Here is a 16,717-nt window from a genome sequence, read left to right as displayed (position 1 = left end):
AATCAAATTATACTCTTTCTTTCAAATACAGAGATTGAGCAACACAACATTTTTTATTATAAAATATTAGGTGGCATTTATATTCCAATTTAAGGTCAATATGTCAATATATGTCAACATCGAATTATATTGAAAACTGTTGCTATACTAACTGCAAACATTTTAGCTGTATGAAAATCTGTTTGCCTTATTGCATATTATATAAAACTCTATTAGGCAGGATTTTCTTTTAGAAAAAGTTGAGATTCCAATAAAAAAAAAAAAAGACACATTAATGTAGCAAGTATTTAGGCTATGTAAAGCTTTTACAGTATGTTGAAATGAATAATTCTCTACAATATGCAAAAAAAAAAAAAAAAAAAATTCTTTGTTACAGTATATTACAGTGATCGTTCCATGATTTTAAAATGCAAACACTGGCCCAAAATTACCTCAAAGTTAAACAAAGCTGAAGCTGAAAAATATATTAGAAGTAACAGAGTGAGATCTCACACCCCAACATTCATCATTAGTCATTTATAGACTGTTATGATACACAGGCCTTGTCCTGGCTTGTCTGGTCAAATCCCCCAGGAGCAAATCAGTTTTGTTCAGCTCTCTCACAGCTGTCTATGGCAAAACTCACACCTCTCAGACCTGACTGTACATCAGCAGGCTGGCTCACACAACCGGCAGCAGAGCAAGAGGGAAGTCATATCAGAAGATTCTCTCAGAACAGCCGCCTCTCCCCTTTTCTGCCTTCATCTTTTCACTCATCTTGTCTTTTTTCTTCATTGCTCCATTACAACCGTTCAAAAGAAATGTGATTGTGCGAATTAATGCAGCAGGCTAATGCTTTCATACACTAAATTAATTGTGAACAAAATTCATGGGGGCCATCTGACGCATGTTTTGTAGTGTTCAAATGATACCAAAGACTTAGGGGAACCAAATATTTGGGATAAAAGAGCTCTTATACACTATCTTTCAAAATTTGGATTCAGTAAGACTTTAAAATAATTTTTATTCAGAAAAGACACATTGACTGTAAAATAAATTTATAATATTACAAAATATCTCAAATTAATGCTGTTGTTTTGAATCAAAAATCCTGAAAAACAGTGCCATTTCTTTATTATTCTTAATAATAAGAAATATTTTTTCAGCACCAAATCAGCATAGTAGAATGATTTCTGAAGGATCATGTGACAATGAGGACTGAAGTAACGGCTGCTGGAAATTTTGCTGTGCCATGTGCCTTTTAAAATATATTAAAGTATTTTATTTTATATTAAAATAGTATTTTCTTATTGTATTTCAGATTGAATAAATCCTGTAAGAGACTCCTTTAAAAATATTTACATAAAATACATAACAAAATTACAGTAACAAAATTATTTTTTCTTTTGAAAGTTTTTGTTCATTTTCCTCTAGAAATAAAGGTGGAACTGTTTTTTCCCACCTAGTAGTTGCTATTGACTACTTTCAAGATATTAATATCGAAAAAAGCAATGATATAGACGATATAGATTTCCCCTCTCCGCGCTCGCCCTGCATACAACTCTGGCAGTCACAACAAACATCAGTTTTACGAGTGCCCTTGAATGCACCGCTAAAGCCAGCGTGTGCACACTACCAGGGACTTGAGAACTATATTGTGAGAAGGGGGGCGGTGTTTCCATGGTGACGCGTAATTGCTTGTAACGTGACACACCGCAGCAGCAACAGCGCTGAATGAATGATGATCTGCTTTAATATCATTTTTCCTTTTTTATTCAGAATATTCATAAATGTGTTAGTTATGGCATGAAATATCTGATATTCCGATTGTCAAATACATGCAAGTGGAAGTATATTGTTGTTTAAACACTTTTATAACAATCACGTTAGTTGAGCTGTATGCGCGATGGGCGCCGTCGTGTTATTTTGTGCCACAGACGCAGTTCAGAGAATCAGATCTGTTTAATTTACAACCTCTATGTTTACAACACGTGAATTCATCCACTTCTCCCGAAATACTTAAAAGTAAGTGGCTGGTGAACTGGGAATAGAATATGTAAACACTGAAGTTACTTACACAATGTGTATCTGATATGAATAAAACGTGTCGAATTATAATGGAAAGGATTATTATTACCTCTTCCATAGACATCAGTGTGTATTTTACAAACTCTAAATGTTTTGCTCCTTTTCGGGAACTCGAGCTGCGTCGAGCGCTTTTGGGGAACGCCTTTGGCAAGAACAACTCTGAATATCGTGTGCAATCAGTCCAATGGAAGAGCGTGGCGTCACGGGCGGGGTGACGCAGCGACCAGGAAGCTATAAAGGCACCTGCCACACAGCTGACTTCAGCTTCGAGTAGGGAAGCAAGCGCAGGCAGGGGTGCCGGGAGTATGGCTCTGCGATGCAGCGTCTCGTTCCCTCGAGGAACTAGGGTTACATACGTAACCTAGGGACGTTGCTCTTCGGGAATTCGAGCTGCGTCGAGCTCTTTTGGGGAATGCCTTTGGCAAGAACAACTCTGAATATCGTGTGCAATCAGTCCAATGGAAGAGCGTGGCGTCACGGGCGGGGTGACGCAGCGACCAGGAAGCTATAAAAGGCACCTGCCACACAGCTGACTTCAGCTTCGAGTAGGGAAGCAAGCGCAGGCAGGGGTGCCGGGAGTATGGCTCTGCGACGCAGCGTCTCGTTCCCTCGAGGAACTAGGGTTACATACGTAACCTAGGGACGTTCCTCTTCGGGAACTCGAGCTGCGTCGAGCGCTTTTGGGGAACGATGTGCCAACGCTGCCAGACTACCAAACCCCTGCCTAGTGTGTATCCGAAGAGCACAGCTAAGGCGAGAGGACAGAAGAGCCAGGAGCGGCTTGCATATCAAGATTGTAAAATCTGGCGAATGTAGAGGGCGTGGACCACCCCGCAGCATTGCAGATGTCCAAGAGGGACACACCTGGTAGAAAGGCCTTAGAGGCAGCCATACTCCGTGTAGAGTGAGCCTTGGCTTCCAAAGAAAGGGGAAGACCAGAGGACTCATAGGACTCGTTGATAGCCTCGACTATCCAACGACTAAGGGTCTGCTTAGAGGCAGGGGAACCCTTTTTAGGAGGACCGTAGCAAATAAGCAATTGGTCAGGTTTTCTCCACAGCAGTTCTGTGGACGTATGCGTCCAGTCCTCGAACTGGACACATACAATTTAGCTTCATCTGGTCTGGCTCCCGAAAGGGAGGAGGACAGAAGGCCTGCAGTACAATGGGTTGTGGCGTAACAGAGGGAACTTTAGGAATGTAACCCGCTCGAGGGTATAAAAATGCTTTGGCCATACCAGGGGCAAAGTCTAAGTAGGTAGGGGCCACCGAGGGGGTCTGACAGTAATATTCATGAATCGGCTCAAATGGCTGCCTCTAAGCAGACCCTTAGTCGTTGGATAGTCGAGGCTATCAACGAGTCCTATGAGTCCTCTGGTCTTCCCCTTTCTTTGGAAGCCAAGGCTCACTCTACACGGAGTATGGCTGCCTCTAAGGCCTTTCTACCAGGTGTGTCCCTCTTGGACATCTGCAACGCTGCGGGGTGGTCCACGCCCTCTACATTCGCCAGATTTTACAATCTTGATATGCAAGCCGCTCCTGGCTCTTCTGTCCTCTCGCCTTAGCTGTGCTCTTCGGATAAACACTAGGCAGGGGTTTGGTAGTCTGGCAGCGTTGGCACATCGTTCCCCAAAAGCGTTCGACGCAGCTCGAGTTCCCGAAGAGGAACGTCCCTAGGTTACGTATGTAATCATAGTTCCTCGAGGGAACGAGACGCTGCGTCGCAGAGCCATACTCCCGGCACCCCTGCCTGCGCTTGCTTCCCTACTCGAAGCTGAAGTCAGCTGTGTGGCAGGTGCCTTTATAGCTTCCTGGTCGCTGCGTCACCCCGCCCGTGATGCCACGCTCTTCCATTGGACTGATTGCACACGATATTCAGAGTTGTTCTTGCCAAAGGCGTTCCCCACAAGCGCTCGACACAGCGTCTCGTTCCCTCGAGGAACTAGGGTTACATACGTAACCTAGGGACGTTTTTTAGTACTTATGTGAATTTATTTGTTTGAAAATTAAAATAAACAGTATGTGGTTGAAAACACTGAAAAGTTGTAATATATGACAGCTCTGAGTAGGGCTGTCACTTTTAGTTCGAAAATCAATTGCACAATCGATCGGACCAACCAAAAACGTTTTTCAAAAATGAACATAGGGAATCGATTTTAACCAAATATGTACACTATTAATTTTTAAATAATTAAACAATTAAAAAGATAGTAAAATGTAACAAAACTCACAAACAAGCAGAAAAAGAAAAAGAAATCCGAAAGTGCAGAATGCCTTCCGAGAGCTAGACAGAAAATACCAGCAATTTTAAGCTCCTGTAAGACCCAGTGACATCGAAAGCGACCTCTTCGTCTGGCGTGAATGATTTCAATGTAAAGACGCGTTTACACGCATCTGGAGGTCTGAGTTATGAGTTATGAAAAGGACCATTGCAAGCTGAGAGCGACTGGCTTTTGTGGTGGAAATTGGCAGTAATACCCTCACCTTGCGCAGCTGTACCTGAGTGTCCCTGGGACATCAGTGCAATCGGAGCGCGTCTTCTCAACAGCTGGACATATAGTGAATAAAAAACGCTCTGCTCTGCACTCCGAAAATGTTGATCGACTTGTTTTCCTGTCCAATGAATTACAATTACGCATTACAATATGCCTACCTAGTGTCGGTTACATTCAATAATAAAACACACATGGCCTGTTCTCAAGTCTATTTTAAAGTTTCATTATTTGAACAGTTTTTTTAAATGGATTGAATCATTATTAAAAATAATCTTAGAGATTTTTGAATTGCCTAAATCATAAATGAAGCCTGCAGTGATGTTTTTCTTTTGTCATGGCAGCCGTCCCCTCTGCATATATATTTTTTCGAGAATGTTGCACTCCTGTTGCCGTTTGTTATTCTTCACGAAACTTCATGCCAATAAATAAGAAATATTGTTGACTTGTGCTTTTCCAGTGCTCTCTTTATGTTCGTCCGTTATTTGGCGTTGAAAAAGGAAACCTTTTTTTTTTTTTTTTTGACATGGAAAATCGATTTATACAATCGATTCAATGAATGAATTTTTTCACAAAAGTGACAGCACTATCTCTGAGCGCGCTTGTCCATATCGTTGAGCCCTACTATTGACTATATAGTGTTTAGACTATACAGAGTAATTATAATCTAGATTTCTAAATACTATTTTTTATTTTATTTTATAATATTATTCATTTATTGTTTACTAATATATTTCAAATTAGAATATTTCTTTTAAATGTCATAGGGACAGCAATTTTTTGCTGTAATAACAAATTTAAATAACACTGCAAGGTTGGACAGTCTCCATTTACCCTGTGTTTCGAGAAAACTGAGGTACTAGCCCCCTGTAACTCGAACGCTGACATTATGCTGGAAACGGTTGGACTGGGAGTCACCAAATTTCACCTTTTTTTTTTTGGACTTCATTATGGGAAACAAACCCATGCATCTATTTAGCAAACGTTTCACCCACAATGGGGGTGTCTGAGGAAATCAATTGAATTTGCTTTGAAGGCAGTTGAAATGAGCCACCCCATATGTTCAGCTGATTTTCTGCTGTCTGGTCTATCAGCCACTTACTATGAGGCAGAAACAGGAAGAGGAAGTAACGGCCAGGCTCGTATTCTCTGGCTGTTGAGGCTTGGGAACGACGCGATGTAAAGAAATCTAAGCAAAACAAACATACATACATATATACAAACAAACACACAAACAAAAATGGATTCTCATGGTCTAGAAAGAAAAGAATGTGTAAAAAACATGAGGATTATGGCACTGGTACTCCCAAGGTCCCGATAACCCTGATAATAATAGGAATATTTGTAACTCCACAGTTTAGACGGGGGTCTCTGAGACCATGGGGGGGAAAGCAGTGCGAGGCCGAGCCGCGATTGACACAATACACCATGCACTCGTATGCTATTCTAAACAAAGAGCTACTGCAAGCGTAGAAAAGCCTTGCATCAATGAATGGATTATGAATGCAGCTGTGTTTGCTCGAGATTTATTATAGTTTACTCAAATCATTTTAGCGCTCCTGAATTCTAATTCATATTTTCAAATAGGAACCTTTAATGGATCCTCAGAGTGTTCTTGATATTTCCCGCTGACCTTTAGTTTTGTTTACTAAAGATTTCCAGCTGTATCCCGAGCAGTGCTACAGGATATAAAATTGAAGACTGAGCAGGAGTAAAAACACTGCAGGTCCAGATCTCGAGAAAGAATTGTAGAAAAAGTGAGTTAAAAATGAAGGACACTACAAAGTAACTGTGACATTCACCACTAATTGCACCAGCTCTGCTCTAATAATCACTGATCACTGGCAAAGTTAATGACGTGGACATTATCCTGTGTCCTAAACAACACTGCAGATCTGGCAGTTCGGGAGGGAGGTTGCTGGCTGTGAGAGATGAAACATTTGCACTGATCTTTGTATATTTTATCTCTGCAGGTTCAACGAATCTTTAACAAACACTCTCAGCACTACTCAACACTCTATATATATATACAGTATACATGCAACCAAACTGACCCAAGCACAGAGGAATGCCAATACCAGGCCTTCAAAAACAAAGAAATTACTGCCTAAATTTCATTACACACTCTCATCCTTCTCTTTCAAAATTATTGACTTTTGAAATCCCCTATTTGTTTTGCATCTCCAATAATTTATCATTATAATTGCTATGAAAGGTTAAAGGGAGCTTAAAATAAGCTGCAATCTCAAGATATTGCTTTGCATAAATATTTTAAAAGGATAAAGGCACCTAGCATTTAAAAGAGAGATGATTAAAAGAGAAAACTCGTCATACTTCCGAGCTCTCAGTCAGATCCTCTTTGTCATTGCGTTTTGGGATGTCAATGGCTGAGTTGAGGATGACGCCTTGATCAGACATCGGTGGTTTCGAAAAGTCTTTGACCTCTCGCTCTGTCACCTGTAAAAGAATGCTCACTAATCTGCAAGTGTCTCATGATTCAATGACAAAATAAATTGTGACTCCAAAGTAATGGATATTTGAGTAATAAGCCACAAGGCTGTGCATTACAGTCATAATTCATTTAACCCTGGATAACCACCATAACACAATGCCTCTGATCGTAACTGCAGCAACATAAGACACAATTGTTTAATAAATAGTTCTTAATTTTTTTATATAATATATGTATGATTTAATAATATTTATAATAATATAAGAAAAATATATATTTATAATAATATAATACATTAATATAAATATTTATAATATAATAAATTAATATACAACTATTACTATTATATGTGTTACAATTATTGTAATAAACATCAACATGTATTTAAAAAAATAAGTAACACTGTCACTTAAAATCAGGAATCCATCTTACAAAATGTGTTTTTGTCTTATCTTGAATCACTACAGACACAGAGTGAAGTTGCTCCGACTTTACATTGCATATTGTACATTTAATTTGGCATACCAAAAAATTTTTAGGATCCTCGGAATCCATGTATACACTCACTGGCCACTTTATTAGGTACACCCGGTTAGTACCGGATTGGACCACTTTTTCTTTTAGAACTGCCTTAATGTTCGTGGCATAGATTCAACAAGGTGCTGGAAACACTCCTCAGATATTTTGGTCCATATTGACACGATAACATCACGCTGTTGCTGCAGATTTGTCGGCTGCACATGATGCGATTAACCTGTTCCACCACATCCCAAAGCTGCTCTAATGGGTTGAGATCTGGTGACTGTGGAGGCCATCTGAGTAAAGTGAACTCATTGTCATGCTCAAGAAACCATTTTGAGATGATTTGAGCTTTCCTGCTGGAAGTAGCCATCAGAAGATGGGTACACTGTAGTTATAAAGGGATGGACATGGTCAGCAAAAATACTCAGGTAGGCTGTGGCATTTAAACAATGCTCAATTGGTACTAAGGGGCCCAAAGTGTGCCAAGAAAATATCCCCCACACCATTACACCACCACCACCAGCCTGAACCGTTAAGACAAGGGAGAATGTATCCATGCTTTCATGTTCTTTACACCAAATTCTGACCCATTCAATCTGAATGTCACAGCATAAATCAATACAAGACACATCAGACAAGGCAATGTTTTTCCAATCTTCTATTGTCCAATTTTGGCGAGTCTGTGTGAACTGTAGCCTCTGTTTCTTGTTCTTAGCTGACAGGAGCGGCACCCGGTGTGGTCTTCTGCTGCTGTAGCCCATCTGCTTCAGGGTTCGATGTGTTGTGCATTCAGAGATGGTATTCTGCATACCTTGGTTGTAACAAGTGGTGATTTGAGTTACTGTTGTTTTTCTATCATATATAACCAGTCTGCCCATTCTCCTTTGATCCCTGACATCAACAAGGCATTTTATCCACACCTCTGCCGCACATTGAATATGTTCTCTTTTTCAGACCATTCTCTGTAAACCCTAGGGATGGTTGTGTGTGAAAATCCCAGTAGATCAGCAGTTTTTGAAATACTCAGACCAGCCCATCTGGCACTAACAACCATTCCATGTTCAAAGTCACTTAAATCCCCTTTCTTCCCCATTGTGATGCTCGGTTTGAAATTCAGCAAGTCGTCTTCACTACATCTAGATGCCTAAATGCATTGAGTTGCAGTCATGTCATTGGCTGATTAGCAATTTGTGTTACCAAGCAACTGAACAAGTGTACCTAATAAAGTGGCTGGTGATGGTACATTATATATATATAAATTGCCCCTAGTAGCTAAATTGCAGAGACATTGATCTATAAATCCAGGTAGTCACTGTAATAAAATAAGTTAAAAAAGCATTACCTCCTTAGGAGCAATGGGCCACTTGGGCTCATACTTGTCTTGGCTGTGGAGCTCCATATTGGTCCCAGAAGAACATTTTTCAGTGTTGAGGGTGTGAGTGGTTTTACCCACCAGGTTCTGCACTGACTTCACCATGTTCTTTAGGTCTTCTGGGTAAGGGGTGGGATAGCGCTTCAGATTAATCTCAACCTGCAGATAGAGGGAAGATATGGAAGTTTATTCCTAACAAAATTAAACTGAAAATTTAAATGCCTAAAAAGATCAAATAATAAATCAAATTCTCAAAACAACTGTTCCTGTGCAGGTGCGACACTTTACTCTGCACTACATTACGGATTAAAAGAAGGCAATAAAATATAAGGTATACGGTTGTAAATGGGTAAATCAGTGTAGGATTGCACTGTGTGCTCATGTGCATGAATCAGAGTGTAAAACAGTGAGAGATCTTGAGGCAGGTGAAAAGAGTTTGGTAAATGGTGCATATTGAGGTATCGTGCATGCTTTTGTTGCTCCCGCTAGTAACAGGACAAATTATATATTGTATAAGGTGCCAAAACAATAGAAGGAGACAGGATTTCACTGTATATTGATACACACACATCTATCGGATTGTTCAGTTGTTGAAGGTCTTGGCGGCAGCTCATCCTGCCACGCAAAGATTTCCCTCATTTGTGCTTGTCACATATCAAAGCTCTGCCCATGCTACTTGATTGACATCATTCAATCAACATACTTGAAATCATTTGCAGTTGATTTATTATTTGCGATGTTCATTTAAGCATATGATTTTCCTTTTGGGGTTTCCATTTTAGCATTTGAATTATAATTTGAGTATATGATTTATCATTTGCAATGTCCGACAGAGCATTTTATTTTGTGATGTTTGGTTTGAGGATTCGTTTTTTAATTTTAGCATCCGATTTACCATTTGCGATATCCATTTGAGCACTAAATTATAGATTTAATTATGACAGGTTTAAAATCCCAAATTCAGTATCTCAGAAAATTAGTGTATTGTGAAAAGGTTCAATATTGAAGACACCTGGTGCCACACTCTAATCAGCTAATTAACACAAAACACCTGCAAAGCCTTTAAATGGTCTCTCAGTCTAGTTCTGTAGGCTAGCTACACAATCATGGGGAAGACTGCTGACTTGACAGTTGTCCAAAAGACGACCATTGACACCTTGCACAAGGAGGGCAAGACACAAAAGTTCATTGCAAAATAGGCTGGCTGTTCAGAGTTCTGTGTCCAAGCACATTAATAGAGCGGCGAAGGGAAGGAAAAGATGTGGTAGAAAAAAAGTGTACAAGCAATAGGGATAACCGCACCCTGGAGAGGATAGTGAAACAAAACCCATTCAAAAATGTGGGGGAGATTCACAAAGAGTGGACTGCAGCTGGAGTCAGTGCTTCAAGAACCACTACGCACAGATGTATGCAAGACATGGGTTTCAGCGGTCGCATTCCTTGTGTCAAGCCACTGTTGAACAACAGACAGCGTCAGAAGCATCTAAAGACAAAAAGGACTGGACTCCTGCTGAGTGGTCCAAGGTTATGTTCTCTGATGAAAGTAAATTTTGCATTATTTATTAAATTTTATTAAATTTAAGTAAATTTTGCATTATATCAGGCTCCCAAAGTCTGGAAGAAGAGAGGAGAGGCACACAATCCACATTGCTTGAGGTCCAGTGTAAAGTTTTAACAGTAAGTGATGGTTTGCGGTGCCATGAAATCTGCTAGTGTTGGTCCACTGTGTTTTCTGAGGTCAAAGGTCAACACAGCCATATACCAGGAAGTTTTAGAGCACTTCATGCTTCCTGCTGCTGACCAACTTTATGGAGATGAAAATGTTATTTTCCAACAGGACTTGGCACCTGCACACAGTGCCAAAGCTACCAGTACCTGGTTTAAGGACCATGGTATCCCTGTTCTTAATTGGCCAGCAAACTCGCCTGACCTTAACCCCATCTATGGGGTATTGGGAAGAGGAAGATGCGATATGCCAGACCCAACCATGCAGAAGAGCTGAAGGCCACTATCAAAGCAGCCTGGGCTCTCAAAACACTTGAGCAGTGCCACAGACTGATCGACTCCATGTCACGCCGCATTGCTGCAGTAATTCAGGTAAAAGGAGCCCCAAATATTGAGTGCTGTACATGCTCATACTTTTAATTTTTATACTTTTTATTTGGTCAAGATTTCTTAAAATCCTTTCTTTGTATTGGTCTTAAATTATATTCCAAATTTTCTGAGAAACTGAATTTGGGATTTTCCTTAGTTGTCAGTTATAATCATCAAAATTAAAAGAAATAAACATTTGAAATATATCAGTCTGTGTGTAGTGAATGAATATAATATACAAGTTTCACTTTTTGAATGGAATTCGTGAAATAAATCAACTTTTTGATGATATTCTAATTATATGACCTGTACAGGGCCAAAGAGGTTCACATTTCAATTCTTAAAGGGACCTTCACTTTTCCTGAGTTGTCCTCTTCTTCCTTCTTGTCCTCAAACTCAAATGCCACTGTCATCCTCTGCTGTCTCTGTTCCTCCCAGAGAGTGGGATTAAAGCTGTCACTGTCAGACTGGTAATCTGCAGCATGCAAACACACGTCCATCTAGTTTAAATCCAGTATATATTCCAGTAATAAATCCAAATATATAGTCAAAAGAAAAGAGAAAGCGTTGATTTATTCTTACCCTCATCGTGCCGGGGCTGCTGAGGAAACATGTAGTTGGTCAGGACTCTCTGTTTGGTCTCAGGGTGAGCCTCTGTTTGAAGGGGGATAAGGGCCTTGGACTGAATAACAAAAAGAATTGTTGTAAATACAATTACCAAATGAAATCAAATGTATTCAGTGGCAGCACTGAATTAACTGTTCATGCAATGTGGTTAAAATGTGGTCTAAATACTGTGTGGTTAAGACTTTGTACACAATTTAAAAAGGAGTTCCAGATAAGAACCTGATTGTCAGATAACCAGAGTGCAGCAAGATCTTTCAATTTAGTGAAAGTGAAGGGAAGATTCTTTAACCTAAAACAGAACATAAAGGATTAGTACATGAGAATGTAGAAAGACAAAACATGGATGGTAAAAGTCAAATGAGACTGTTGGAGAGAGTTATTTGGTGTAGTTAGATGTTATGAAGACCTGTGGTGATACACTTAAGATACCACATTAACTCAGGCACTCTAATGACTACACCGTGTTTAGTCTTGGTTAAGTTTAATTACTCTTCTTCCAGATAATCGCAGTCAGAGCATTAAAACTGTCCACACAGCTCATAAAAAGCTTTCTTAATTAACCTGTGGGAACGACAGGCACTTTTCTGATGTCAAGCCCCATTACTGTGCTATTATGGAAAATAATAAACATCCTTACTACTTTACACAAACCGACTGGGACTGTTCATCAAACCTATAAGACATTAGAAGAGGCACTTTCTAAACTTTAAGCAAATGTCATCTCATCTTTTATTCATTAAACAATTTTGCAGATCATGTGTTGGCACGAATGTTGACAAATGCGTGCACAGGGTGTAAAATGAAAAAAAAAAAAAAAAAAACACCTTCAGGAACATCTGGTGTTACCTATTGTCACTTAGATTGAGAACACGTAGCTTTGTCATCTGTCCAATCTCATCAGGCAGAAACTCCAGTTTATTGGAGCGCAAGGACATGACCGTGACATTCCTGCAGTTTCCAATCTGCAGCACAGGACAGGATATGATAGCTCTGGTAAGATGCAATTTTGTCAGCTTTTTTTTGTGTGTGTGTGTGAATATTAGCATTCTATCTTTCTCTCAGGTAAACTGACTCTTTTATTCTGTCAATACAGCAAGTGAAGGACAGCAGGACATTACCATGCATTTGGTTTTACAGATTTAGGTTTTCCTGTATTAAGCCACTTGAGTGGATCTCAAAATGTGGTAGGAAAAATATATATATCCTGTATTATTTTATAGTTGATAGTTTAAGTCTAATAAAGCAAACATTGTTACTTTGGGATTCTTTTGGGGTTAGTATTTTTTTTTTTAAGGATGCATTACATTTATCAAAAGTGAGTAAAGACATTTCTAATCTTACAAAAGATTTTTATTTCAAATTATATTTATTTATTTATATTTAAATTAAAGATGCATCATGGGTTCCACAAGAATATTAAGTAGCACTACTTTTTTCAGTGCTGAAAATAATAAATGTTTCTTGAGCACCAAATCAACATATTGGAATGATTTCTGAAGGATCGTGTGATTGGAGTAATGGCTGCTGAAAATGAAGCTTTTAATTAAAGTTTTACTAATATTTCACATTACTGTTTTTTTTTTTAAATAAATAAATAAATACAACTTTCATGATTATAAGAGACTTCTTTTAAAACCCACAAACTTCTGAAAGTTAAAGTAAAAAAAAAGTATATATATATATATATATATATATATATATATATATATATATATATATATATATATATATATATATATATATATATATATATATATAAGCCATTAAGATATCATAAAGGTATTACATATTCACATAAAATCTAGAGACTCCAAAGTTTTAAACAATAGCTGGAAAAGTGGCTTTGTTAACAAGTAATTTCTGAGCCTTTAATTTTTAATTTTTAATTTTTTTTTATTGTTGTAGACCAGCTTGAACATACCTAAAAGTCTTTAAACTTGTTATTTAAACTGGCATCCAATGTAAACCAACTTTGCTGGTCTATGATGTATTTTCAGAATAAAGAGAGGTAAAATATATAAAGAATTTGATTTCCCTAATTATTTCTGTAGAAAGTGCATAACACTAATACTCACCTCCCTGGGCAGCTCAGCCAGAAAGTTCTCATCGGCCGCAAATGTCCGAAGATTGTGCAGGTAGCCAATGGTGGGAGGCAGGGATTCCAGTTCATTACAGCTACAGTCAAACTCCTCTAAAAGTGATAAACTGGCAGATGAAAGAGAAAGCAGATGAGGAATGTGCAGTTATGTAGGGTTGCTTAATCCTCATTGAAAGCTTATTGAAAACACTTAATGAGATGATAAGATATCATGTGACAGCTCTTTAAAGGTCAGCAGATAAAGAATTAATTGCCTCTACTGTAGTGAATAACTCTTCTTTAAAAAAGTTTAGAGTGTAGGTTAAATTGCAGGTTTAACCAAAGTCTTAAAGGAATAGTTTGCTAATGTTTTTGCTCACCCTCATGTCATTCCAGCCCATATGTTTTTCTTTTTCATATAATGAAAGTGAATGAAGGTACTGGCTGTCAATCTTCAAAAAAAAGCTTTATACTGTAAATGTAGTTCATAATAATCTGTGCAGTATTTTCCAAGTCTTCTAAAGCCATACAAAAGCGTTTTGTGAGGAACAGACCTAAACTGATTTTATATAGAAAATATTGCTCTAAAAGCATATATAGCACCATCAGCATTAATGATAATAATTAAGTTATCATATACTGTAAGAAAAAAAAAAATCAATAGAAACAGAAAAGATACTGGTAATTTTCAGCTTGGACATTATCTGTTATGTAGGGCTACCCTCAATTAAAGATTTTTCTAGTCGACAAGTAGTCCTTTTTTTAAGCAGTAAGTCGACTAATCACATGTTTATATTAATAAACCATATAAATCATAATACTGAGCCTTTAATTGCCTATAGCCTATCAGTGCTTAAGTGCACAAATAAAACAACACACTGGCAGAAGTAATGATTTTGAATGTGTCAGGGAAAAAACAGCAAGAAGACTGCCTTAATATTATAATAGTTCAGTGATAAACTACGGTTTTCTGTATTTTCGGCTGCAGTGATGAAGTAGATGACATTAAGTCGGCATCTCCACAGTGGACATACATGTTTCAAATGGATTACATAATCTTAAAATATTTGTTTTCCATTTGAATTGGTTCAGTTAAAAGTAGACATTTCACTTTCTATAGATCTATATTTTTATGCCAGTCAAGCAAGCACAGAGTTTCGGTTCATTTTTTTCCGCCTAGATGGCAGAAAGCACACCATTTGCTTTCATTATTTTATAAAAACACAATGACAAGAGTATTTTAAGTTAAATGCAAGTGATCACACAGGTGCCTCCAAGTTAATTGTCATTCTTACACTATTCAGCTTCCACACTCCACAAAAACACTTGTAAACACTCTGCACAATACACTTGTAAAACAATGTAATGTTGCTAATTTTTTTTTCTTGCGACTAAGCTACTAGCAAAATTTTGATCGTCTAAGCCACTTCTTGTCGACTAATGTTTAGTCTACTATTTGGGGGCAGCCCTACTGATAAGTTTTCAGACATTCACCCTAAAACTCAACACAATTCAATGCATAATTTAAAATGTGGTTAAAACACTTGGGAATAACCAATCTGCAAAATCCTTTCATATTAACACAAAATTTATGGCTTCAGAAGACTTGGACTATGCTGTAAAGATGACGCTTATGGTGCTATTTTCTCATTTTGGAACTTGACAGGCCCAGTTCCTGTTCATTTTCATCAAAGAAGAGCGACAAGTACATTCATCAACATTTATACTTTAGTGTTCTACAGAAGAATAGAAGATTGGAAGAAAATGAAGGTGAGTAAATAATGAAACGTAACCTATTCCTTTAAAGCTGCTGTAGGGAACTTTTGACGCTCTAGCGGTTAATAAACAGAACTGCTTGCGTCTTGCGGAAGAACAACGTAGCCGGAACTACTTCTCTCTGTTTATGTCTATGAAGAATCACAAAGGTACTGGGTTACTCTAAAAGCAATCTAAAATAGTCCGAATATAAACACTTATTATAGGTGCACCCTAGTGATTCAGGACAAGCCAAAAACACGGTTTGGAAAATGGATTCATGGTGTACTCGCTTATTATATACATTTTTCTACATTTTGAACACAAACAAAGTTACGGACCGCAGCTCTGATTGGTTATTTTTTACCGGGAGCGATGGAGTTACTGCAAATGGCAACAGGACCACTGGGAGGAGCAAGAGGAGCTTGATTTTTTTCACAGATTATCTGTCTCATATTCTACTGTCAGGACATAATGACAGGTTTAACAAATATGTAAAAAATATTTTTTTTACAAAAGTTCCCTACAGCACCTTTAATATGGAATTCACATTCTAACATCCCATTCAAATGCTTACAATGTGCACATAAACAAAATATCCAGGCTTAAATACATTGAATTTAAGTAGTGTCAGTATCTATCTAGTATCATAATTTTTAGATGAGTTTTGTTAATAGAGTATGAGAATTATGAGTTATGTGGAACCATAATCTCCACATAAAAAAAAATGAATTAACAAGATATGTTAAAGGGACTGAAGATGAATTTAATAAATATGCTGCAATACAATTCTGGTGTTTGTAAAAAACACTCTTATCTTACAAAATACTGGGCTCTTAAAGCAAACCTTATGTTAGTTTATAACATTTTAAATGATGTGGAATATGCCACAGTGTTTATTGAGTCAAACAAGTTTCAGTACTTTTAGTAATGGACCTCAAATTATTCTTTTAAAACATTTCCCCCCTTGCAATCCTCCTCCAATTTGCTCCTTAGTTATTTTCCTTAGTCTTATTTAAATTAAATCAATTTGAAAGAGGTCGATGTATATTTGTTAAGCTAAGTAAGGTCATTAGTCCAACACTGGTTCTAGCAGACTGGTCCAGCTGGCCTTCCATATGCAGGGCTTTAATTGTGTCTCTTTAAGCGAGATACGGATGCAAAGGTATGCCCTTGCCTAAATAAACATGCTGTGGCAGACGTGTGGGGAATACAAACACTCGCTGGTCTACTTACCCGGTTTTGCCACGTGCACTGATG

The 16,717-nt window shown here is 38.0% G+C and overlaps 1 protein-coding gene across 9 annotated transcripts in view; it reads right to left on the bottom strand.

Moving 5' to 3' along the window:
• LOC113050579 (leucine-rich repeat-containing protein 7-like) overlaps positions 1-16,717 on the bottom strand; it is a 118,789-nt gene that overhangs the window by 15,978 nt on the left and 86,094 nt on the right. For 4 of the 9 annotated variants that reach the window (XM_026213689.1, XM_026213685.1, XM_026213693.1 and 1 more), the window contains 9 exons: positions 16,694-16,711; positions 13,701-13,830; positions 12,472-12,587; positions 11,845-11,914; positions 11,581-11,680; positions 11,349-11,473; positions 8,875-9,063; positions 6,893-7,015; positions 5,661-5,747 (listed from right to left, as the gene is read on the bottom strand). In XM_026213689.1, the coding sequence (XP_026069474.1) occupies positions 5,661-5,747; positions 6,893-7,015; positions 8,875-9,063; positions 11,349-11,473; positions 11,581-11,680; positions 11,845-11,914; positions 12,472-12,587; positions 13,701-13,830; positions 16,694-16,711 (958 nt within the window). The remainder of the gene's footprint in view (positions 1-5,660; positions 5,748-6,892; positions 7,016-8,874; positions 9,064-11,348; positions 11,474-11,580; positions 11,681-11,844; positions 11,915-12,471; positions 12,588-13,700; positions 13,831-16,693; positions 16,712-16,717) is intronic. The other 5 variants (XM_026213687.1, XM_026213694.1, XM_026213686.1 and 2 more) reach the window with 4 other exon arrangements.

The sequence above is a fragment of the Carassius auratus genome, chromosome 31, assembly GCF_003368295.1.
Source record: "Carassius auratus strain Wakin chromosome 31, ASM336829v1, whole genome shotgun sequence".
In the NCBI taxonomy this organism is placed as follows: Eukaryota; Metazoa; Chordata; class Actinopteri; order Cypriniformes; family Cyprinidae; genus Carassius; species Carassius auratus.
Note: the sequence above shows the minus strand (reverse complement) of the source record. Positions and strands in the feature narration are given on the sequence as shown.